This window comes from Nycticebus coucang, chromosome 1, assembly GCF_027406575.1.
Source record: "Nycticebus coucang isolate mNycCou1 chromosome 1, mNycCou1.pri, whole genome shotgun sequence".
In the NCBI taxonomy this organism is placed as follows: domain Eukaryota; kingdom Metazoa; phylum Chordata; class Mammalia; order Primates; family Lorisidae; genus Nycticebus; species Nycticebus coucang.
The window spans coordinates 46,786,041-46,810,991 of NC_069780.1; the positions used below are offsets into that span (position 1 = coordinate 46,786,041).

General features: G+C 36.5%; 1 protein-coding gene across 4 annotated transcripts in view; it reads right to left on the reverse strand.

Moving 5' to 3' along the window:
* The window catches only part of PRDM5 (PR/SET domain 5), a 243,486-nt gene that overhangs the window by 140,847 nt on the left and 77,688 nt on the right, over positions 1-24,951 (reverse strand). For 3 of the 4 annotated variants that reach the window (XM_053573313.1, XM_053573353.1, XM_053573458.1), the window contains exons 4-8: positions 9,535-9,685; positions 7,057-7,231; positions 5,202-5,294; positions 4,819-4,940; positions 589-668 (exon numbers count right to left, since the gene is read on the reverse strand). In XM_053573313.1, the coding sequence (XP_053429288.1) occupies positions 589-668; positions 4,819-4,940; positions 5,202-5,294; positions 7,057-7,231; positions 9,535-9,685 (621 nt within the window). Of the gene's footprint in view, positions 1-588; positions 669-4,818; positions 4,941-5,201; positions 5,295-7,056; positions 7,232-9,510; positions 9,686-24,951 lie in introns of all 4 variants that reach the window. The other variant, XM_053573370.1, reaches the window with a different exon arrangement.

Below are 24,951 nucleotides of genomic sequence, written 5' to 3' on the forward strand. Positions count from 1 at the left end.
TTCTGCTAATAACAGATTGGGGTATACAAATCTATGAGTGTATGCTTAATCACATTAATGAGGAAAAAATGGCAGAAAGTAAAATCAAGTCCACTGAACATTATATTGGCAACTCATATTATTATTAATTACATCACAGTATTACATTATTTAATGTAAAAATACTGCAGTTGTCTTTGTTGTTCCAGACTAAACCATAATATACATTTTAGTACCCAAATGCCACACCCCAACACATGTATAAATACATAAAATATATAGTTTCCTCATAGATTTGTATTTCCTGAACAAACAGCAACTTATAAAGCTTAAAACCAAGGTAGGGTATTATAAATGAAGAACTCAACTAACCATGATACTTCACATTGAAGAAATATTTCTACTAACTCTGAATAACAATAAACAATTAAAACTATCCTTTACTTTTCTGCATGTTGGTCTTGCACTCTAGAATACATTAGTACTTCAGTTAATGACATAGCTCTGTCTTAACGACAGAAAAAAAATCAACTAAAAACTTACATGGCAGACACTATAAACGACCAAAGATCTTATACTGTGATGACAGTCAATATTTAACTTACTGACCTTTCTATGCTCCTGTAGGCTGGATGCTGATGAACACTTTTTATTGCATACTGAACATACGAGCTTTTTCTTAGGATCTCCTAAAATAGAAATAAAATGCCATCGTGATTTAAATGAGACCATTAAGAGGAGAAACAGATAGTTTTTCTAGGTGATACATAATTTAATCTTCACAATTTAGAATTCTAAACTATTCAGTGTTGTAGACATATATGTTAAATTCAAAAGTAAGTTGTATTTTAAACCCTTTCTTTTTAAATCTGAAAATCTTCAATTTCACATATTACTTTCTACGCATATAAAATAGGCCTTTCACTTTTCCACGTACTTATTACTGTATGGTATTAAAAGACAAAAGCATGGATCCACAAAGAATTCAAATCAAAATTAACTAAATATGTTTATTTTTTAAAAAGTGGAGACCAGCCCAGTGACTCATGCCTGGGAGGCTGAGGCAGGCGGATTGCCTGAGCTCACAGGTTTGAGACCAGCCTGAGCCAGAATGAGACCTCGTCTCTAAAAATAATAATAATAATAATAATAACCAGGCATTGTGGCGGGCGCCTGTAGTCCCAGATACTTAGGAGGCTGAGGGAAGAGAATTGCCTGAGCCCGAGAGTTTGAGGTTGCTGTGAGCTGTGATGTCACAGCACTCTACGAAGGGCGACAAAGTGAGACTCTGTCTCAAAAATAAAAAAATAAATAAAATAAAAATTTTAAAAACTGGGACTTTATCAATTCATAAATTTTACATGTTAATAGAATATTTTATTTAATTAGCTAGGCTTTTAAAAGATAAAATTCATAGATTTTTTTTTCCTTTTAGTACCAGACTCTTATAAAATCTATGAGAATATGTAGTATCAAATTAGTATTAAGAAATAAAATACAATAAAACATTATGTTGGCAATTCATATAATTACACAAATCCAAACAAAGCCCAATTTTGTCTTCTTACACAGTGATTGTACTTATAGTAGCTCATTTCACATTTCACAGTGGTTACAGAAAAAGTGAGTGAAACATTTTTTTAAAGTGATATAATATAGTATCACCTGTACCACAATAATAACCACAAAATAGTTCATCAACTTTTCATTGGCTGATTTCAAATATACAAAAAAAAAGTCCATAGTATAATGAACCACCACATCTCTATTACCTAGCCCAACAACGATGAATCCATGGCCACTGCTCCCCTCACCTCAACCCCGCACACTCCCCCAGTCCCCTATTACCTTGAAGCAAATCCAAAACAAGTAAAACCCAATATTACAAGTGATGTGATTTTAGTACAGGACTATGATTATGAAAGAGAAGCATGCTTTTAGAAAACAGAAAATATAAATTGTTGTGTTGTTATCAAGGTACCTACTTCATTTAATGTCCTGTTGTTATTACAGTACACTAAATATTATAGCCAAAAATTTTTTTCTTAGTGATTGACAAGTAATATGGCTACTAAAGGAGAATTCTCCCAAGCTAAATGAGTATCTGATAGCATGTATTTTGGTTATCAATTCCCCATACATATCTATTACACATGAGAGGCCACTGGAAAAAGAATATTCCCTCTTTTCCAGCTCCCACTAGTTGGGATTGTTCATCTTCCAGCCATAATCCTTTATCAACCCATCCCATCCCTCCTTGAGACGAGGTCCTATCCTTTCCCACTAGGAAGTCTGAGGGGAAGAGAGAGCAGATTTCTCCAACCAGCCTCTCACTTGACCTCCTGTGCTCCCACCACACCGCTCCTCCTGTCCTACAGATTCAAAGGTAAGACATCAAACCCCCAGCCCCACCCTTTAGCATTCCCTTTTCTCCTCATGTCTTCTCCTATTCTTCATCCTAGAAGTGAAGTCCTAGTTCCTGTGAGAAAAAATACAGGAGAAGCTTATACTCTTCATCAAAGAATGGAGGCAGATACTATCTCCTATAAATACAAAATCTCTCTGAATCTGAGCAAAAGAAAAAGAGGGAAAGTGGGTTGAGGAACTCACCCCTCTTACTTTGTGTCTACTGGGCAACTGTGAAGATTCTCATCACCCTGCTAGCTTCCACAGGTTCAGGAACAACATCATCTATCTACAAAGCCTCTGTAGCCAGTGCAGATTTAACTTACAGAGGATTCGAGAAGATATTACTTAGAGTAGTCGATGATGGCGAAAGAAATCAATACAACTGTACAGAACACACAGTCATTTAAGTACTCAAGTTTCAAGATATGGTAAGTTAAATGAGCTTTTAGGAACTGGTCTGAAAACCTACCTACCACATATTATGGTTTCTATGGCAAAATGTGATTCATATTTAAAAGATCAGCTCCGCTCCTCTCAGTGCCTTCAATTCATATCATCTAACAGGGAACATTTGCCATCCTAAGTGAAAGCTGCAAGACCTCATTCCGTGAATACCTTGGCCTTTCTATAATAAAACATTCTATACCCATATACTGTGTATATAAGTATTGCTCCTCTTGCTATTCCCAATAGGGAACAGTCTTTCCCAAAATGCCTGTGTAGCTCACGGCAGAAAGGGGAGAAGCAGCAGAGAAACTATGAATGAGAGTGAAATTACGTACAACCCCAGCAAAAGATAAGGCATAGTGACCTTCAGCTAAAATACAGCAAGATTTCACATTTTATATGATCCACAACATAGAAAAAATAAGAAAACAAAATTTCCTTTTATGATTTATTTCTTACAAGATCACCATGAATTTCCAGAATAAATAATATTATAATATCCGAGGCCAATTATAAGAAGTCTCAAAGAAATTTTACTTATAGCTTACTAGACCATCTGCTTAGTAACAAAAATCCAAGTTTCCAGAGTTTCAGCATGCATCTGGTTTTTTACTTAATTCAGCAAAGTTAACTTTAAAACTGACATGAAAGTTCTGTTACAATATATTGCAAACATAGATGAATCAAATTAAGAACAGCATTTTAACTAGAACAGAATAAAAAAAAAAAAAAAGACGATGACAAGTCTATCAAAACATTACGCTTGCCTTTTGCAACCAGAGGGAAGGGCCTTAAGTGTACCAAATTCAGAAAAATACCATCTTCCCCAAATCAGCTGTATATTCTTCAAAAGGAAAGAAAGAAACCAGAACACTGTAGAGTCCTAGTAATGGGCACCAACCTGAAGGTGTATTTCGCAAGGCCCTCCGTTAGCCACCCAAAGCTGTCATGCAAAGCTCCCACTTAACGTGTAGCCAAAACCAAAGACGCACAGTTGGAGCCAGCAGTCATATTCACACTGGCCTCTATAACTTTATTATTAAAGTAGACACTCTCTGGACAATGAACAAACATAGGACACAAACACTGGATACAGACCGTCCTTTGCACCTAAATATGAGAATAAACAAGAAGGGAGAAAAGAAATCCACTTCCCTCCATGTCCAGAGACACAGCTCTAAGTTCTATCCACTTCCCAGAAGCCAAGGACAAAAGTCAACATGAGAAAAGCATCTACACAGAAGAATATGAGGAAGTAAAAAGACACTGAGGAAATAAAAAGTTCACTGTGGCGATACAGCTATCCATTCAAATCACTACAACATATCCGATCGCTAAACTTAAATACATTTACCGATGGCCTACTATGTGCTAAGCAGATAAAATCTAAGTGACATACACATTTTATATATTTGTTTTACTGTTTTGCTAGCCATTAAAAAGAATTCAAGTAGTATTTTTTATTAATCTATATGTATTCAGTTTCTGTGTCAAAATGTAGTCAGGGATTTTCTTTGATATAGAACTCTAAGCATTTAAAAAAAATCAGATGTTATTGTAAGGCAGAAGGGCATCACTTGATAGTTTCAAAATATATCTATAATCATCAACTGTAACAATTTATAAAATAAATTTCATATGCTAAAACATTAAAATTGTTTTTTTGTTATTATATATAACAAAAATATTAGTTCTTAATGCACCTGACCAAGCATAACTAGTTATAACAAGCATAAGTAGACTCTAGATAAAGTTTATAGTTATGAATAATGCAGAGATGGGAAAAATGACAAAAGCTGCTGAAATCAACTGAAAAAAGCAATAGTGTTCAGTGAAAAAAAAAAAACCACTGCCAGAGCTGCACATCTGCGTGAAACACAATGAAAAATCCAGCTCACTCCTTGAGAAGGAGAATTAAAAACAGATCACTGCAGCCTGGGGAAAGGAAGCCCCTTGAAAAATGATGCTCCAATGAGTCCTCACCAGTGTGAACATTTTCCTGGTGTCTTTTCAGGGCATCCTTGCTCTTCAGCCTCTTTCCACAGCTGTTGGCCTTACACACGAACCTGGCATCCCTCCGGCAAGTCTCCTGATGCTGCTCAAAACTACAAGGCAACCAGCAAAAGGGAACAGGGAGAAGAAATGGTGAAGACACACCTACAAAATGCAAACATTACAGTGAGCGTCTGTAATACATGCTCCCCAGTAGAGTTTACGGGTCATTTCATGCATTACCTCTGCAGGTAAGAAGAGAGCGTTTAAATTCTGTAGCTGTGTGATACTTAATTCCTAAGAAGCATGAAAGCATGCATGCAAAAAATGACCCACAACTACATAACAGTCATCTGATAACTCAGACACAAAACCTCAATGCTGAACTGAAGGAAGAATTGCAAACAGAGCACTGAAAACGTCGTGAAGAATCCTTCAGACTGCTTTTCACTGCACACTGAAGAACACTAAGGGGAAACAGGAGAAAAAGAGAGAGAGAGAGAAACAAAAACTGGAAATCTAAGACATAAATGCAGGAGAATATGCCAACTCTGAATAAAGTCACATTCATAATCCCTCTTTTCACTCTTTTTTGCTTTTAAATTTTTTTTATTATAGAAGTACCTTATTTAACTATAAGCCCAAGCTTAGCAAGGTACCTTTTGTATAAATACATAATACCAAGTGCAATAAAAGCTGACTAGAATGCAGTTTTAACGACTACCTAAAAGTGTAGAGCTCTTGTTTTTTAAAGAACCTGTAATGGAATCACTAAATATGTAATCTCTTGTTATTATAAAAGTTTTGATGTTTGAAACATTCATTAAGCTTAAGTTTTAAATAGAAATTTTTCATCTCAATTTTTTTTTTACTTTTTTTTGGAGACAGAGTCTCACTATGTCGCCCTCAGTAGAGTGCCATGGCATTACAGCTCACAGCAACCTCAAACTCTTGGGCTTACGTGATTCTCTTACCTCAGCCTCCCAAGTAGCTGGGACTACAGGTGCCCGCCACAATGCCTGGCTATTTTTTTGTTGCAATTGTCATTGTTGTTCAGCAGGACTGGGCTGGGTTCAATCACGCGCCAGCCTGGGTGTATGTGGCCAGCGCCCTATCCACAGAGCTATGGGCACTGTCCTTTCATCTCAAATTTTATAAATAAATGCTGATGCATATAATACATAGAAATTATCTTAATATGAAATGTAGCATATTTCAGAATTTTACTTTAATGAAACAAAAACATGTAACATTAAGTCTGTGTTTAAGATTTCTTGCTCATATGTAAAGTGACATTCTGTTAAAAATAGAAGTTAAGTTTGGAGAAAGAAAGTAAATGAAAGGAAGAGAGTACATAGAGAAAAACATATATTGATGGAGTGGGACAATGTCATTTATGTGACTTTCATACTGAAATTAACTGGTTTCAAAAAAATGATAGTCTTTGGTAGCACTTAATATGCAAATACACTTTTAAAGTACTTAAATTTATTTATGTAATTAAAATAAAAACCTTTAATTAGTAAAATAAAAATTAAAGACATAACATTTCACAAATATATGTACCTACTTTCTCATGTTTAATAATTCACGACCCTGTAAAATATTTAAATGAAAGGATAGACTTTATGTTGTAATTATAAATTGTTCAAGTAATAAAGGGTACAGAGCAATGTACAGGATCATTTAATTCATCATATTGTTATATTCTATACTTATTCATTTTTAAATTTTTCCTCCCAAGTTGCTGCCACATAAATAGTGCTTCCCAAAACGTCCATAAATTCTTTATACTCTGAACTCTCTCCATTTCTTAAACTTTTCTTTAACAGATTCCAGAGGATATACAGACAACTAAAATTCGATCTGTCATCCCAGAGGATTAACTGAATTAGGCATATTTGCATTTCAATAAACCAATGAGCTTGCTATTTAATGGGAAAGTATTAAATGAATAAAGATTAATTAGTGTAAACAATATGCACTTGTTAAAAGTTGTAATCAAAATATTTCCAGTATCAACAGACATAAGAAAAGAAGAGTTAATGACAATGTAAAAAGGCTTAATTTCTCTGTCACTCACTCAAACACACAGACATATGCGCGCGCACACACACACACACACAAAGGTACACAAACACATGGGTTAGAAACTTTAAGTCAAGCCAAATGAAGTAGTTTAATGAAGTGTTAGTTTATAATTTTACAGACATTCTTTAATATACGCACTGTCTTTGCAAAGCTTGCTTAACTGGGAATTTCTTCCCACAGTTCTTGCACTTAAATTCTTTCTCCTCTGTGGCCTTCTGGTGCAATGTCTGAAGATGCTCAGCAAGAATATCGTCACTGCTAAAACTCGACTCACAGTGAGGACAGGCATAGTCCTCTGCACAGCCAAGGCGATCTGCACATTTATAAGGAAAGGATTTATTTATTCAGAGCCAAGAACAGATGCTTTGTGGTAGGTACCATATCTGTAAATTCTTCTTATCTCTATGAATATTAATAGTATTGTCCAGAAAATAGGAGGTGTTACTAGAGAGAAATACACTACTTTTAATATCATTTTCTTGTGTTTTTACTAAATTAACACAAAATCATATTTGTATTTACTTTATTCTATAACATTAACTTTGTAGACCAAAGAGTTACATGTATTACTAATGTCAAATTGCAAAACAAAAGTCATTTGTATCTCACCTACACCTTCACAAGGAGAAAAATCCAACTGAGATTGACTAAAAGAGATTATTACATAAGCATATGTAATAAAAGGCCAAGGTCATAAAAACAACATTGGTTACAACAGGAATAGTGAGCGAGGCTCCACTGATCCCTATGGACTAATGCAGTTCTGCCTAAATTTCTCAGCACTCTACTTACAGTACATAGAATTTTTTCTGATTATCAAATAAAATTAGATTTAGAAAATGCAGAAAATATGAAGAAAATTAAGGACTTGGGCTTATGCGATTCTCTGGCCTCAGCCTCCCAAGTAGCTGGGACTACAGGTGCCCCCCACAATGCCTGGCTATTTTTTTTTTTTTTTTTGGTTGTAGTTATCAGTGTTGTTCAGCAGGCCCTAGCTGGGCTCGAACACACCAGAGCTCTACTCACTGAGCGACGGGTGCTGAGCCTCTCTTTGCTTTTCTAAACAAGACACTAAGAATTCTAAAATTAAATAGCAACAAAATACACACTTGGTGCATTTATTTTTAAAAATCCATTTCAGTTTCTGTTGATTTTTTTTACAGAGATAATGAAATCTTATATTTGATAACTAAAGGTAGAAAAGAGATCAGTAGGAGATAAGTAGGAGACTTATTTTTAAATCAAGCTAATGAACACACTAATAACTAGCACTGGGGGGTAAAAAAAAAATAAATACTGAAACAAAAAATACACAGAATAATAAAGAAATACTTCCCATCACTGAAGATCTGATACAGCATAATACATATGTGAAAGATGGAACAAACTATGAGCCTACCCTTCCCTTCTTCTGAAGTGGCTTTGCTACACAAAATGGAAAAATACTATATAGAATCAGACTGGTACAGTATGAATGTTTATGTACCCTCAAAATTCATATAGTGAACCTAATTTCCAGTGGAATAGAATTTAGAGATGGGTCTTTAGAAGATGACTAGGTTATGAGGGCTCTCTCCTCATGAATGGGATTTATGCCTTTATGAAAGAAGGAGCTTGTTTGTCCCTTCTTTCACATGAGGACACAGCTAGAAAGTGACATCCCAGGAGAAATGGGCCCTTACCAGACACCAAATCTGCTGTACCTTCATCTCACACTTCCCAGGCTCCAGAACCGCAAGCAATGAATTTCTCGTGCTTACAAAGTACTCAGCCTAAAGTATTTTGTGATAACAGCCCAAATGGACTCAGCCACAGCCTATCACACAATGTGCACACCTATGACATCATTCATACATCCCTCAAACTTCTCTCAGGAATAAAACACAGCATAACGGAAATGAGGCCCAACAATAACTGATTATTCCCCAGAAGTGGACAAGAAAGTGACTTACCTCCTGGATTGCAGGACTGATTTAATGAGGTCTGACCTATGGTCATTGCAAATTTTCAGTCCAAACTAAGAAAACCTAGCAATCCTACAGGCTTACGATAAGACAGGAAAAGATTCACAGAGGCACCAGATTCCCAAAAGATCTCAAATAAGAGATCAACCCAGGACCTCCCTCCAGGAATCAATCCCCTAGGATCCAGCAGGGCCTTCCTGATCACCTCACCTCTGCACTCACCTTTTCCCATGTGCAGAAGGGAAAGTAAAGTCTTAGGGAATTAGTAACTTGCCCAATATTTCAAGACTGGTAAGGGGCAGAGTGACAGCAAGAGCACAAAATTCCTCACTACTTGTTACCCCAATGTACCACTGAGAGTAGTGAGAGCCAAGAGCTGTCCCAACAATGCAGCACTGCTCCTGACCTTGGCAGTCCTACAGGGCACCTCTGTCACCCACCTCCATTCTTTTCCTGCTATAAGAAAGAAAACCCCAGCTGAGTATCATCTAAGAACAGTTTTGACCAAAACTAACTTTATTTCAGACAACCATGTTATAATGCAACTGTAATTCAACCACAACTCAAACCGTAACACATTTCTTCTACAGCTTTTGTTTTCTCAGATCATCAATCAAAGATGCAATACCTTTTCTGCCAGCTGTTGACTGACCTTTAGAATTTTCAACTTCCCCTTCTTTGATGACTGTTATAATTTGCTGTTCTTCCTCATCAGCCTCCATGTCACTGTCCAGACAGCCAATCAGAAGTTCCGTATCAGTTTCTATATCTTCAACTGCCAAATAGAAAATGTTTTCCCCTTCCTGAAACAAAATATTTTTTTAAAAAACTGAAACATTCATTTGTTTCTGATAGTAATTAAGAAATCATTTGAAAATACGCTGAGGATCATATGCCCATGAAAACTTATTATCACAGTTTTTAAATATCTCTAATTGATCTGGATGCTGAAAAGGAAAATGATAATATTGCCCCCTGGCAAATGTGTGTGTGTGTGTGTGTGTATATATGTGTATGTGTGCATATGTATAATTGTCAATATTTTTAAGTAAATTTTGCATCATTAATTGGCCTTTTGCAAGTAACACTTTGTGGAGATCAATCAATGCAGTTTGTCAAGCAATGGTGCCATTTGTACATCTAGACAGAGAGTAATGAAATAGCAATTATTTTGATTAACATTAACTTGTTAATTACAAACAAGTTCTTTTCCTGAAAGAATTTACAAAAAGCTGGACCAGAAATAGAAAAAAAGACTAGACATCTGATAAATTCAAGGTGTTGACTGAGCTGTCGGGTGTACTGTCTTTGCCCCACTAACTACCACTGAACCGAGAGATGAGAAGAAAAAAAAAGAACAAAACAAGGTCCACTATCAACATACCAAAATTTTTTAGGAAGTCATAGAAGACAGAAATCAGACATGGTCGAAATGATAGATAACTAATGCAGAGGAAACCTCAACCAGTAACAGACCCAGAGGAGGAATGCTGCAAAGAACATTCTTTCCAAGAAAATCCCAGAGAAACTTCACACTTGGAATCAACTGGTACAAAAAACCCCACTAGGCCTTGGGCCAATTGCCAGGGAAGCCGGAACTGAAGCTGCTAAGCTGGCTGTCCCAGGAGAAAGCACCCAGAACGGCTTTCCTTTACACAGCTGAGGGTTTATTCTGGGAAGGTTCCTAGTTTGGCTTTAGAGGACAGAGCAAAGCATCCCCTGATTTACTGAACCTTCCTCTCGGGTGAAGGGAGGAAAGACAAAGAAAATAAGCCCCGCCCCTGAGTGAAATTCAATAAAGCCTCCTTTCCTTCAGCAATATCCCAGCATTTACCTCACAGAGAAGGAGAGGGGGACAGAAAGGGGAAGAGGTAAGAGAAGGGAGGAATGTATTGATGTACACATGTATGTATACAAAAGCAGAACTCTCACAAAAATCTGGAAAGACCTGCAAACTGTTTATACGGTCGTCATTTTGAGGATGGAAGAGGGGTTACTTTATATTCAATATTGTTTTAGTTCTGGGATTTTTTTTTAAAAAAAATGCATAGATCACTTTGCAATTTAAAAAACAAATATATATATGTTAGAAAATCCCACAGAATAGACAGTAATGATGATTATATTCATCTAATACTGTATAAGAAGGGCACAATTCAAAAGCTCAAGGCACTGAAGCAAATCTAACCATGACCTACACAGAATTAAAGGACATTATTGTAATATTTGGAACGTTTTGAATTTCTTATCTCCACAAACATAAAGCGTTATTTCTCATTAAGAACACCAAATGAATTTTTTTTGTTTTTTAATTTGGGATTCGTTGAGGGTACAAAGACTTAGGTTATGCTGATTGCGTTTGTTAGGTAAAGTCTCTCTTGTAAAATTATGTCTGGGCCCCGGAGAGGTGCGCCATACACCATGACCCCCTATCCCCCTCCCTCCTCCGCCGTCCCCGCCCAAATGAATTTTTACCATTGTTCTTCTTAGTGAAGCAAAAACAAATGAAAAATATATAGGCATTGAGCAAAAAAAAGGTCTCTTAAATAACAGAAGCAGCACTTCCCAGTGTTTGGAAACTATGGCCTGAGAGAGTCACTCCAAACAACTAAGGCCTCCTCTAACGAAGACTTCAGAATACAATCATAAATCGCAGTGTTTCTCTGATGAATATCTAAGAAAGTTAATTGAAACATCCTCAAGGATATTAGTCATTAGTTTTGTGATGGCTTTCATAGCACCAAGAAAAGATAATAATTTTTAATTTTAAAACACGATAATATTAACTCAAACTGTAAGCATAAGATAAAGTATGTTTATTTGGGGCATCTATAATAAGAGAAAATTTTAATATAGCAGCTAAAATTTTAATTTAATGAAAGTAATGGCAGCACAATCTCCAAAGAACCAACCATACATTTTCTCTGTGTGCCAAAAAGGTGGTATGAAGAGGAATACATTTACAAATATTACCCCAATCCATTTACTTAGTGGGGATGTCTAGGGATTTTTATACATTTAATTCCTACAACTGCCAAGACCAAGAATTGCTTCCTTTTCATTTGCGACCACAATAGTATTAAGAAGTTTCTTCACACTGTACTACCTTAATCACCCTACAGTTCTTAGCAGTTCTTCATCCTGGTATTCTCCTTCAAACGTCTGAATGTCACATTCCTAATTTCAAGAACCATTTTCCCCACATGTAGGCTTATCCCAATCTTCTGCCCTGTGGCAGGAAGGTTTAGAGTGTGGATTCAACACTCTGAGTCTCAGTATCACCTGCTGTCATTAGTCTGGATATGACCTTGGGCTCCAGATTTGACAGGTGTTTTAATGTTCTGATTCTGGTATGTACTTACTAAATCTATCATTTCTGATCACTAGGTTTGTGGGTTTTTCCCCTAAACATAATCTCTCCTTAACTTCTTGTATATACCTTTTAGGGATTAATGTCTTCCTGTGACTCTGCCTAGAAGCTGGAATCCTGCTTATGATTCAAGCCACTGGCTTCAGGTGACTTTGCTAAAAACCTTTAGAAAGTTGTTGAACATCATGATCCACTCAAAAGCAAATATTTCTCAGCCATTGGTTTTCACAGCATTATAATTTTGATATAACACAGAAACAGTGATTCTACAATTGTTATTCATCTTTGCACAGCTGTCCATCATTTTGAATTTTGGGTGTCTTTTAATCTTGTTTCATTTTGCTTTATTTTATTTGCACATGATTTTTTAGTTATTTACTTCTACTGCAAACTCTTTATAATGTCAAAAAGTTACAATAGCCTAAATGTCCAACAATGCAAGTTGGAAAAAGTCAAATGTCTAACAATTAATTTTAAAAGACTTATCAAATGTCATTTTTATAGAAAAGAATACATATAAATCAATGTGCAAAAAAAACAAAATAATATGTAAACAAAGGTGGTAATAGGATTTGTTTCCAATGGAGGGAAGTTCAATTATTTTGTATAGTCATCTTCTGATGGCATATTTCATAATTTTTCTATAATCAATCAATTATTTATGCATTAATTTTTTAATAGAAGAGAATAATAGACAATAAATGAACCTTATTCCTTGATACCAGCAAGTGGGTGGGTGTAAAGAGCACAGAGCTTTGGGCTGCTCAGGGGTCAAAGTCTCACTCTACATTAACTAGTGTGTGACAGATCAAACAGCTTCATCTCTCAAATCACCAGTTTCCTCATCTGTGAAATGGAGAAAATAACAGCACATACGTCATAGGATCATCCTGAGGATCAGTTAGTTACTATTATTATTTAAGAAAACCGTAAAAGCCAGTGGTTAAAATATCCACTTTTTTCAAAATTTGTTTCAACCAAACTATTATACAAAGTTGCTTTGTCTGTATTGCTTTTGATTAAATTCCATTTAGCCAAATTGCTGTCCACCAAAACAAAATCCAGCTCCACTGCCTTGCCTACCAGAGCTCTGAAATGCCCCGCCTTGGATCTCCTCTTGTGATGCTCTGTTTCCCTGTAAACATGATAATAGTTACTCTGGTTTGGACCTCCACCAATCACTTGTCTTAACAATACCTGACATGACCAACCATGAGGTTCTCCTATAACTGAGGGGTTACCCATGACATGGATGTTCAGAGCTAAAACTAAGAGAGGCCTAGGCAAACCAGAAGAATTGGACACTCTGACTACACCCTTCATCTCCTAACAGAATCACATCCTCTTTTTACTTTTTTTTCTTGTTCTGTTGCCCAGGCTAGAGTGCCATGGCTTCAGCCCAGCTCACTTCAAACTCCTGGGATCAAGTGATCCTCCTGCCGCAGCCTCCCGAGTACCTGAGACTATAGGTGCCCACCACTACACCCAGACAGTTTTTCTATTTTTAGTAGAAACCAATCTCACTCTAGCTCAAATTGGTCTCAAACTCCTGAATTCAAGTGATCCTTCCACCTCAACCTCCCAAAGTGTTAGGATTACAGCCATGAGCCATCATGTTTGGCCCAGAATCACATTCTCAACTTCACTTAAAATTTCTTACCAACAATATTGACTGGGTCCACCTCCTCTGTCCACCTCCAAGGCCAAATCAGGATCCTCAACACTAAGAACCAGTTATATCTTCAAATATAATTCTAACAGTTTACCAGGTGGTTTCCTATAACATGAATCCACTTCATTCTCTCACTCCCAACTACCCTTCAAATGCACCTATTATTATTCCCCAGTCCAACTGGTAGGTATACTTCCTCTCAAAAAACACTGAGGTCATTACCACCTCAGTGCAACTGCAAAAATGACACCAGGCTCAGCGCTTGTAGCACACTGGTTACAGCACCAGCCACATACACCAAGGCTGGTGGGCTCAAACCCAGCCCAGGCCGGTTAAAGCAACAATGACAACTGCAACAAAAAATAGCAGGGTGTTGTGGGTGCCTATAGTCCCCAGCTACTTGGAAGGCTGAAGCAGGAGAGTCGCTTGAGCCCAAGAGTTGGAGGTTGCTGTAAGCTGTGACACCATGACACTCTTCCCTGAGACTCTGTCTTAAAAAATACATAAATAAATAAATAAAGATGATACCTGGTCTCATTGTTACAACTCCCTAGTATCCTCTGAAGGACAGTCCCTTTCATCCTTCTCTTTGAAACCTTCTCTAATCTACAAAATTCATGTAGGCTCTTTCAAGTAAGAGTTTTTAAATTGCCTTAATTCAATTGGATACTTTCTTATAATTTATTTCTGTGTTTTTTGCCATTTAATTCATGTAATCAAAGAATATCTAATACGTGTTGCTCTAATCTCTTCAAAAGATGATTTTCTCAAGGCAGTGGACAATTATCAAGTACAAACTATACTCATAATAACTGCTAACATTTTATAAATAATAAATAGTAAAATGCTTGTGCCTACAAAAGATAAATGCCTATTAGTAAAAAGCACACCCTTATTTTCATCTTTTTTGATTTATAGCTGAGTAGCTTTTGGAATAATCCGGGTCATAGATAGTGGTGTCTTGATGAGGACTACTGCAGGAAGAGTGGAGGCAGTGAGAAGTAATCAGATTTAAATATGCTTTGAAGAGAAAGGAGATGCCATTTCCTGACACATTGTATATAGAATATTGAGAGTAGAAGGCATGAAGATGAGTCCAAGGTGATAAAAGTCTTCCCTGAAGCATTCACAGATGTTGCTCTACTTAATAATAATTCTTCTCAAGGATTCAAAACAAAACACCAACTATGAATTTTTGCTTTGAAACTACATCTTCTCCGAAGGCATAAATAATTCTCATGTGGTCTTTCATTCTGTACTACAGAATATCAGTTGATTTCGCCATTTACTCTACTTCAACAAATCTATATATCTACGAAGCATCATCTCTACAAATCATTAATAATCCCCAACTAAAAAAAAAATCTTTTAGATGGTAAATTACTTGCAAATCTCCTCATGTGGACAGCCAAAGCATTTTGACTAGAAAAGCATACAGTGCACTCTCTTTCTTTGAACAAAGCTGAAAGAAACTGTACTGGGTTAGATTTTATTAAATTCATCATTTTGATAATACCGCATAATATGAATTCAGATTTACAGGCAAATTTACACACATAAGAGCTTCCCTAAATAAGCTGGCTGCCAAGATTTTTGAAACAAACTTGTGTAATAAAAATAAACAAACCTGGAAAAAAGCAATAATCTGGCTAGGATAAATCAACAGAAAAGTCAAGGTAGTACCCCGTGGCACGACCATTCTCTGGAGGACAGAGCTCAACCAAAATTCTTAGGCACTGAAAGAATTACTTCTGAATTCACAAAATTTAGAAGCATAGCCACATAAATGCAGGAGTATTCAAATAAAATTTCAATTGTCATAAATTTTGTATGGTTAAGTTTATGTAAATGGTCTTAACACTAGAAGAAAAACACCATGATCGATATCTCACCCCACATAAGTAACCTAATTCTTAGCTTCCAGGATATCTCAGCACGCTGGTTGGGAAGTTCTATCACAGGAAACCAATGCATGGGTAACAGAATCCCAGCTCCTGCACCAGAGGCAGAAATCAAGGCCTAAGAAGGAACACTGGAAGAGGCAGCTAGGATGGGCTTTAGAACAAGGCTAGAAATTGAAGCTACTCTCCACTCTCTGGCTATATGGGCATCTTTCTTATGCTTGTGGGACTCAATGCCCTCGTTATAAAAGAAAGAATAACCCCCCTAGACTTATTTATGCCTTGGATCCCACCGCTGATTTCTGGTAAGTGGCTAACAAAACTGAAAAGAAATAACAATATCCCATATTTGTACAGCACTCAACAGTTTCCTAAAGTTTTCATGTGCTTTATCTCATCTTTATGGTAACCTTGACGATCTGCATGGCAAGGCTACGTACACTGGATAAATAATGAGCTTTGGAATCAGACAGACTTGAATTTGGAGACTGGTACACAACTTAATAGTTACAGATCCTTAAGAAAAGCTATCTTAGGCTTGGCGCCTGTAGCTCAGCGGCTAGGGCACTGGCCACATACACTGGAGCTGATAGGTTCAAACCTGGCCCAGGCCTGAAAAACAACAATGACAACTATAACAAAACAAAAAAAAAAATAGCCAGGCATGTGGCGGGCACCTAAAGTCCCAGCTACTTGGGAGGCTCAGGACAGAGAATCACTTAAGCCCTAGAGTTTGGGGCTGCTGTGAGCTACCAAGGGTGACATAGTGAGATTCTGTCTTAAAAAAAAAAAAAAAAAGAAAGAAAGAAAAGTTACCTTAACTTCATTTAGTCACAGTTTCCTCATCTACAAAATGGGGCCAATAGTATTAATATGCACCTCAAAGGGTTGTTTTGAGGATTAAAAATATAGAATTGTCAAGTCTGCCTCATAGAGAGTGTGCACATAGGAAATGGTCAGCATAAGGATCCAGCTCCAATGGGAGCCGTGCATTTTAAAGATGGAAAATCTGAGACTCGGGGATGATAAATAAAGTATAAAGATTACTCTAATCATAAATCCTAGAGCCACTGTAGAACCTAAGGCCAGGACTAGAACCAGAAGAACTGGAAAAATCAGGCCAGGGATGAAGTAGAATTAGAATTAGCTCTGTGCAGCTATAATTTTAATTTTATTGGATAAAATATTTTTCAAATAAATTTAAAATAATTCAATGTATTTAAGAGCCAAATAATTTGTTATTCTTTCTGTTTACTTTCAGTGACTTATAAAACAATTTTCTTGTTTTGGTCAGGCACTGGGCCAGAAACCTATTGCTTACTATGTGACCTCAGTCTCGTGCACAGGAGAACACGACATTCCACTGACTAGCTACATCTGATATTAACATATTCTTAGAGCAGCTACTTTGTGGAGTAGATAACAGGAAGAACACAATTAAGAGTGAAGACTATTCTTCTGTCTTTAGCTCTGCCACACTTAGGCTCTGTCACCTTGGGTGAGGCTCTTATCACTTGGAACTCTTTTATTTCATCTGTAAAATGATAAGAGTTGGGCTTTACTATCTCATCCCCTCCAGAACTAGATTAGATCATAAAGGAAATAATCTCACCTTTAAGAAAGTCTAGTTAATGAATCTAAAGGGGAAAGTACACATACAGACTGATCTGATCATTGCTTTCCTTCTAAGACCTCACCCAAAGGAGAGTTGATATGGAATTAAGACAAATATTTAACTAAGTTGCCAAAGAAAGCTAAAATAAACAAGGTTGTAAGGTTGAAAGGCCTATTCTTCAAACTAAAGTCATGTAAGCCATGAACAGGTAAGATGTTATCAATGGGACTACTTCTATACTATAGCAATGGTCAGGACCAGATGAACTCAAAATGCCTTCCAGTCTAATTCTTTCTGATTCTGTCACTATACAAAAACATTTACTCCTGGATATCTAGGAGATAAAACTAATTTTCAAATTCCCTATCACCCTTCAACATCCAGTATTACTTTTAAACCTCAACTTTCTGTGACAATTTTCCCATTGTCCCTTCTCAAGTAGCATGCCTCACTAGGGTAGATTTTATGAACTCATGCATTTGAGGTTCATTCTGCTCTTTCAAAACAGCAAACGTTAACAGTCTGCTGTTTCCCAAGAAAATACTAATCCCCACTGTGTGCAAATAAATATAACTCCAGAAGAGGCCATGGGTGATTTGATATTTCAGCTGCATCTGTCTATAACTTAACACAGTTTTTGTTTACTTGTTGGCAGGCTGCTGCTGTCCACATGTGGAGGATGTAAGAGAAACCATGATTGTGAAATTGGCAAATGCACAATTCATTGTACTGAAAAGGTAGTAATGTGTGAAAACCTACACTGTCCAGCTAAAATGACAAATGAAAAAGGAAATCATCTTCAAACTCCCCTTCAGCTTACTCCCCTATTAGCGAACTCCCCTATTAACAATTTATAACAGTGGAGGGGGTGCCTCTCAACCAACAAAAGTAGTAGACAAGTGATGAAGGTGTGGAAAAGAAAACAGAATGAAAGAGTACGAATTTCATATTAATATTTTCTCACTTAAACCTTGTTTAACAGCCTTGTGAATTAGTGTCAATCTGCATATCAAGTTCCCTGCAATGTACTACATTATTTTAGGTTCATGTGGAAAATATCTATCCAGTGAAACTGAAATTATTTCTATACAGCTCAATATGCAAAGCTAGCAGACATCAAAAAAAATCATCTACATAGTAAAATTTGAAAAATATTAATCTAATAATAAAATCAAAAATCCTTAAAATGAGACACATATATATTAGATCATAAAATTCTAATTTATTCATTCCCCTCCCAGAAAGAAGATTATACCAAGTTGCCATGTGACTCAGAATGTTACCTTTGGGAGTACGTATATCTTATGAGATTTAACCAGATGGCTTGCACTGACCCATAAAATGTGAACAGTAGCAAAGTGAACCACATCCAAGGGAAAGCTATAAAAGTCATCACATTATTTTGGCTACTGCTCCTTTTTCCCTCTGCCAGGAAAACACATGTCCCTAATAAGTGCTGCTCCTTCACATAACAGGTGGAATGGTGCTATAGACAAGAGTCACAGCCTCTAACAATCCATACTTTTGTCAGCCAGAAATGAACCCTTCTCACTACAAACCACTAAGAAGTTAGAGTTGTTACAGTAGTATTCTTAGCAAAAGCTGACTGATAGGGTAACGTAGGCAAAATAATATTTTTAAAAATTATTTTCCTTGTAAATAAGAAGAAGAAACCATCTGGAAATCAAGGAAAATAATATGAGGCAGGAAAATGACAAATGTATTTAAAGCAATGAGCAGTGCAGGACACACTAATTTCATGTTTGAAGCACATTACACAGATCCTATAAGAAAAATGAAGTTTCAAACAAATGTGATGTCTCTTTTCTAATCACACCATATAATCAGCCACACAGCAAGGAAACAGTTTAATGTGATACCTCAGAACAGAATACTGTATTTAACAAAAAATCAAGTCTATAAACAACATGAATTACAAATCATGAACATATCCTTCACTCAGGGCTCAAGCAGAAACAGTAATGTTTGAAGCATCTCCTGAAACAAATCTGACATGGAAAAAAGAGTCAACAGAAAAGATGAGAAGAATAAACAAAAACAGTAGCTACTTTTTCTTGTGATGTAATCTTTGGAATCAGTGGCTTTGACACTTCACCTTTTTATTTAAAGATATGTTATTGATATTGACGGACCAAGAAATCTTAGAATGAAATAACACTACTATAGAGGAAAGGGGAGGCATGTTATACTCCAGTGATTAAGGGCAGATTGTGTTCACTGCATATTTTCTTTATTTTACATAAGAAGCTCTTTCAACTAACCTCCACTTAACTTTTCCCTAAAGTTAGCTGACACTCTGCACACCCTAAAATCTGAGGACTGGTGCCTAAGACAAAGTCTTCTCAACTGAGAGGCTACTGCCTGGTTTGCTCACGCCTTCTGTTCCCACCCCTGACTGACATGAATGCTACCCAAGAGTCCCACGTTTATTCCCACACTTGTGTGAAACGCCTGGACAAGTAACCATAATTATATAATTTCACTAAGTTTTAAATAGACCAAAGATATCTCAGTAGGAAATGTCATTGTTTCAAAGAAAATCAATTGAAATGTTTTCAAGATTCAAGGCTAAGTCTTTAAAAGAAATTATCAAATTATATGAGGGAAAGCATTTACAAAAGATAGGGAAATCATAAATCAAGAAAGATTTTGCAGTTAGATTGCTTTACAAGTGTCTATTCATACTACTTTAAAAATAGGAAAACTGAATACTATACTGAGGCTATGAAAAAATATGGCAGCAAACTCTAATAAGAGAATTTATACTCAGAACCAAGAAGGGTTTGGCTAAAGATCAAAAAAAGAGTGAATAAATATATACTCATAACACTTAAAATAACATGTTTGAAGATCAACTCTGTAATCCCCCACTAGGACCAAATTTTTCTATTAACTGACAATAAAAGGGGTTTATATCAAATCGTAAGAGTTTCAACTAAATTATTATTTAAGTCTGAGGATTGTTCCCCAGACATGCCTACTAACCATCTATGCTGTACCTATCAGAGTATTTCCCACACTCACCTGTATTTATTCAGTTGCATCTACAATTACTGACAGAAGATAAGTTCTAGGCTCCGTGCCCATCGCTCAGTGAAGTAGGGCACCAGCCACATACACTGAGGCTGGCAGGTTTGAGCTCAGCCCAGACCTGCTAAACAACAATGACAACTGAACCAAAACAGCTGGATGTTGTGGCGGGTGCCTGTACTCCCGGCTACTTGGGAGGCTGAGGCAAGAGAATCACTTAAGCCCAAGAGTTGGAGGTTGTTGTGAACTGTGACGCCACAGCACTCTACCTAGGGCGACATAGTGAGACTCTGTCTCAAAAAAAAAAAAAAAAAGTTGCATCCTAGGGAAACTTCTATCTGAAGAAAAACTGTGCTACAGTCAGTGCATAGACACATTCTCATAAAAGGTTCAGCCACTACTGAGCAATATAAAATAAAATGTGAAGCTCTATAATCCATTATTTAATTCAGAAAATACTCAAAAGAAGGTACACTTTCCCTTGTAATTCATACATTAATTAATATAATTAACACAGCAAAATTATACTGTATTCAGCTAAGTATATGTATTACATTCTGAGAATTTTGAGAAGTCTATTGAGAAATATCTTAGGAAAATGTTATCTTAGAACCTAATGTAATCATCCTTGATTGTGTCTTACTCATTTCTCTAAAATGCATAGATATTGATTTCCCCTGAATCATCTGGATAAAAATTGACTTGTGCTCCTCCATGCTGCTCCATGTAGGAGAATCTGGATACCAAACTGCAGATAAGACGGCCTCAGCCAGAAGGCCCTGCTGCTCAACTACCACCTGAGCTCTGTGAACTGATGCTTAGGCTTTTTCATCTGTAAATTGGGAAAACAACTACTACTTTGGGGGTACTATTAGAATTAAATGAGACAACATACGTACAGTGTTAAGCACGGTCCCTATTATATAATAAACATTCTCATTAACTATTTTTATTATCATCATCACCATCATTATTATTAAACCTAATATAAAAGCATACGTGACTTGACTGTGATGGGGTAAAAACTGTATGTTTTGAAGTCATCCTACGCCCCTGATTACTAAATTCACCACTTTCTGGAGATAATTTACGGTACCATCTCTACCAATCTATCACCAACACACTCAGGACTTACCACGCCTGATTTTCAATCCAACATTAGGTACATGGTTACTACATCTACCTCAGTGCTATGAAGCTGGTAAGAATCGAAATCCTAAAACATTACATACTCATTATTTCTGAAATCAAAATAAATAACAAAATTTGAACATGGATATAATCAGCACATGCTATTTGGAATCAGTAAATATTACACATGGTAAAAACAGAGTGCTAACGTAGGTAAAATGATGTTCTGATTCTGCCTGGGCCTTCATGAACAACGTATATGATATTACCTTAATCAAGTCTCTTAACCAGTCTAGTACTTGGGTTCTTTATCTCTAATAGTGGGGGAATATATTTGATCTCTGAGGTGCCTGCTGATACAAAATTCAATAATTTGATAAATTTTTATAATGGGTCAAAGTGACACCATTTGAAACATCATTTTATAAGCATGGATGTGAAACATTTGAAACAAATCACACTAAAAGATTTAATGTAACATATATTAAATAAATGCTTGGTGATAGGTACTTTAAATCTGATAATATAAACAACAAGTTACATAAAGCATGCTACGTTCCAAAGTTAAGAGGCAGGCATGAAATTAAGCCACTTAGGGAAAGGTCTCAGAGCCCAGCTGGGTTTACATACTACTACTTAGAGAAAAGTAGGGTTAACGCTCACCAAGAATGACCATGCCTCTTATTCTTGTCTTCTGTCTGCAAAACTAATATAACACACAGATGTATAAACCACTGTAACATGCACAGAGCTGTATCTCAAAGGACTTAATTAACTACAGGAATAGAAACCAGGAAATGTTGCCATTTTAATCTCTCCACTGAGGTAAATTAAATATTATAATACAATCATTAAATACCAACTTAAGAAATCATAGACACATTAGTCAAATGATTACTCATTTAGTTGAATATAATAATAAAACATTATGTATGGTTTGGCATCAAATCGACAATGATAATAATTACTTTAATTCCTGTCTAAACACTTGTTAAGCTCTAGGTCAAAACAAAGCCACACTCCCATCACAGAACTTCTCACCATTTGGACCCTGTACCTTCTTGATGCAATAAAGCACCAGAGACGATAGCCGACAACTCAGTGAGTAATCTTCCCTTTTTTGTCCAAGCCTTCATTCCTAAGTCACATGAAATCTCTAGGGATAACTACGACACAATTGAGGATGATTACATTGCATCCTAAAATAACATTTTCCAAAGACTTTCCTCAGCAGGCTTCTCAAAATTCTCAGAATTTTATACATATAATATACTTAGCTGAATATAGAATAACCTTGTTGTGCGAATTACATTAATTAATATATAAATTACAAGGGAAATTCTCTACATTTGAGTATTTTATGAATTAAATAATAGAATGTAGAACTTCGTGTTATATTGCTCAGGAGTGGCTGAACCTTTTATGAGAATCTATTCATGCAATAAAGTACAGTTCTTAGTAAAGCATCACAAGAATGGAGAAGCATGAATCCTATGTACTCGATTTTGATATGAGGACAATTAATGACAATTAAGGTTATGGAGGGGGGAGCAGAAAGAGGGATGGAGGGAGGGGGGTGGGGCCTTGGTGTGTGTCACACTTTATGGGGGCAAGACATGATTGCAAGAGGGACTTTGCCTAACAATTGCAATCAGTGTAACCTGACTTATTGTACCCTCAATGAATCCCCAACAATAAAAAAAAAAGAAAGAAAGAAATTTCCATAGGAAACTCCATTGATAAAGAACTACACATGGTTAATTCTAGTGTTTTGTGTTATATTTATTAAATTTATCTCACTTTGTAGTTTGCTTATTGACTTCTTCAATGACAACCATCAAAAAATAATCTAAAACTCACCATAAGATACAAGGTCAGACAATGAAGTTTGGCAATCTCATCCTAAAACAGCTCTACACCCTCATTGCTGAATTCACGATAGTCACCTTCAAAGAAATCCCTTTGGGAAGCTATGTATTGAAAATCAGTGCTTAGTCCACCCTTCAAAGCACTTTTTCTAGAATTAGTTCACAAACTTAATTGTCAGGCCTTGTACGACAACAGTTCTGATGTCCATTCCAGAAAAAGAGTCCTAAAATTAGTCTAATTTCCTCCTCTAATAAGGGGGCTGGTCATGTTACTAGGTTCACTGCATCTATAAGAAATGCTTCTTCTTTTCTATATTTTCTAACAACTAAAATATTTCAAACTTTCTTCTTTTTAATTTTACTTTACTATACCTCTTAATCTTATAATAATATAGCCCCATTCTGATATATATAATGTAGTGTTGATTAATTCTTTTTTTTTTTTTTTGTAGAGACAGAGTCTCACTTTATGGCCCTCGGTAGACTTGTCTGTGTGGCCTCGGGGCCACTTTATGGCCCCGTAGCATCACAGCTCACAGCAACCTCCAACTCCTGGGCTTCAGCGATTCTCTTGCCACAGCCTCCCGAGTAGCTGGGACTACAGGAGCCCGCCACAACACCCGGCTATTTTTTGGTTGCAGTTAAGCCGGGGCCGGGTTTGAACCCGCCACCCTCGGTATATGGGGCCGGCGCCTTACCGACTAAGCCACAGGCGCTGCCCTGTTGATTAATTCTTAAATACTAATCTTTCATTATTACAATTGTTGAGTATAATTTGAAAGCACCCTACCAATCTGTAGCAAATGCCTCCATTCCCATTAAATTTTGCTATTTCATTATTCCATATCACAATTTTCTGAGTTAATCCAGACTAAACTCTCTGGTTATTAATCAACAGAGCATCTGAATTAAAGTTTCTGCTTGTCTGTGGTTACATTTGTGGAAAACCTCTGACATTAATAACGTGGTGCTGCTGGGTGCACAGCTATATCTGGCTTAGAGACAGAACTGGGGAACATGAGACTGGAGTGTACGCAAGGCCCAAGTGCATGCTCACAGCACAGTAAGATGACACTAGCAGACCAAATGCTCACACTTGACAAGCCATGTACCCCTAGGTGCACCACATCGGGAAGAGGCAACAGAACTGGCAAAGGCCAGTTCAACAGGCACTGCTGAGCCCCCGCCACACAAAATGACACGGGGAAAACAAACACAGACGCTCTTCTTGAGAAACTCAGTCTACTGCTAGAAATAAATGCACATGTAAATAAGTAATTGATCCAAGTGAGACCATGGATATATGAGGTAGTTTGGGTTTCTATTCTGGATATCTTGGAAATATTTTTAATTAACTATTTTCAAAAGGTTTTACATTTTTAAAAGTTTTAAATTAAATGTAATTTAACTTGGGGGAGGGAGCAAGATGGCAGCCGAGTAACAGCTTCTTCCGTGACATTG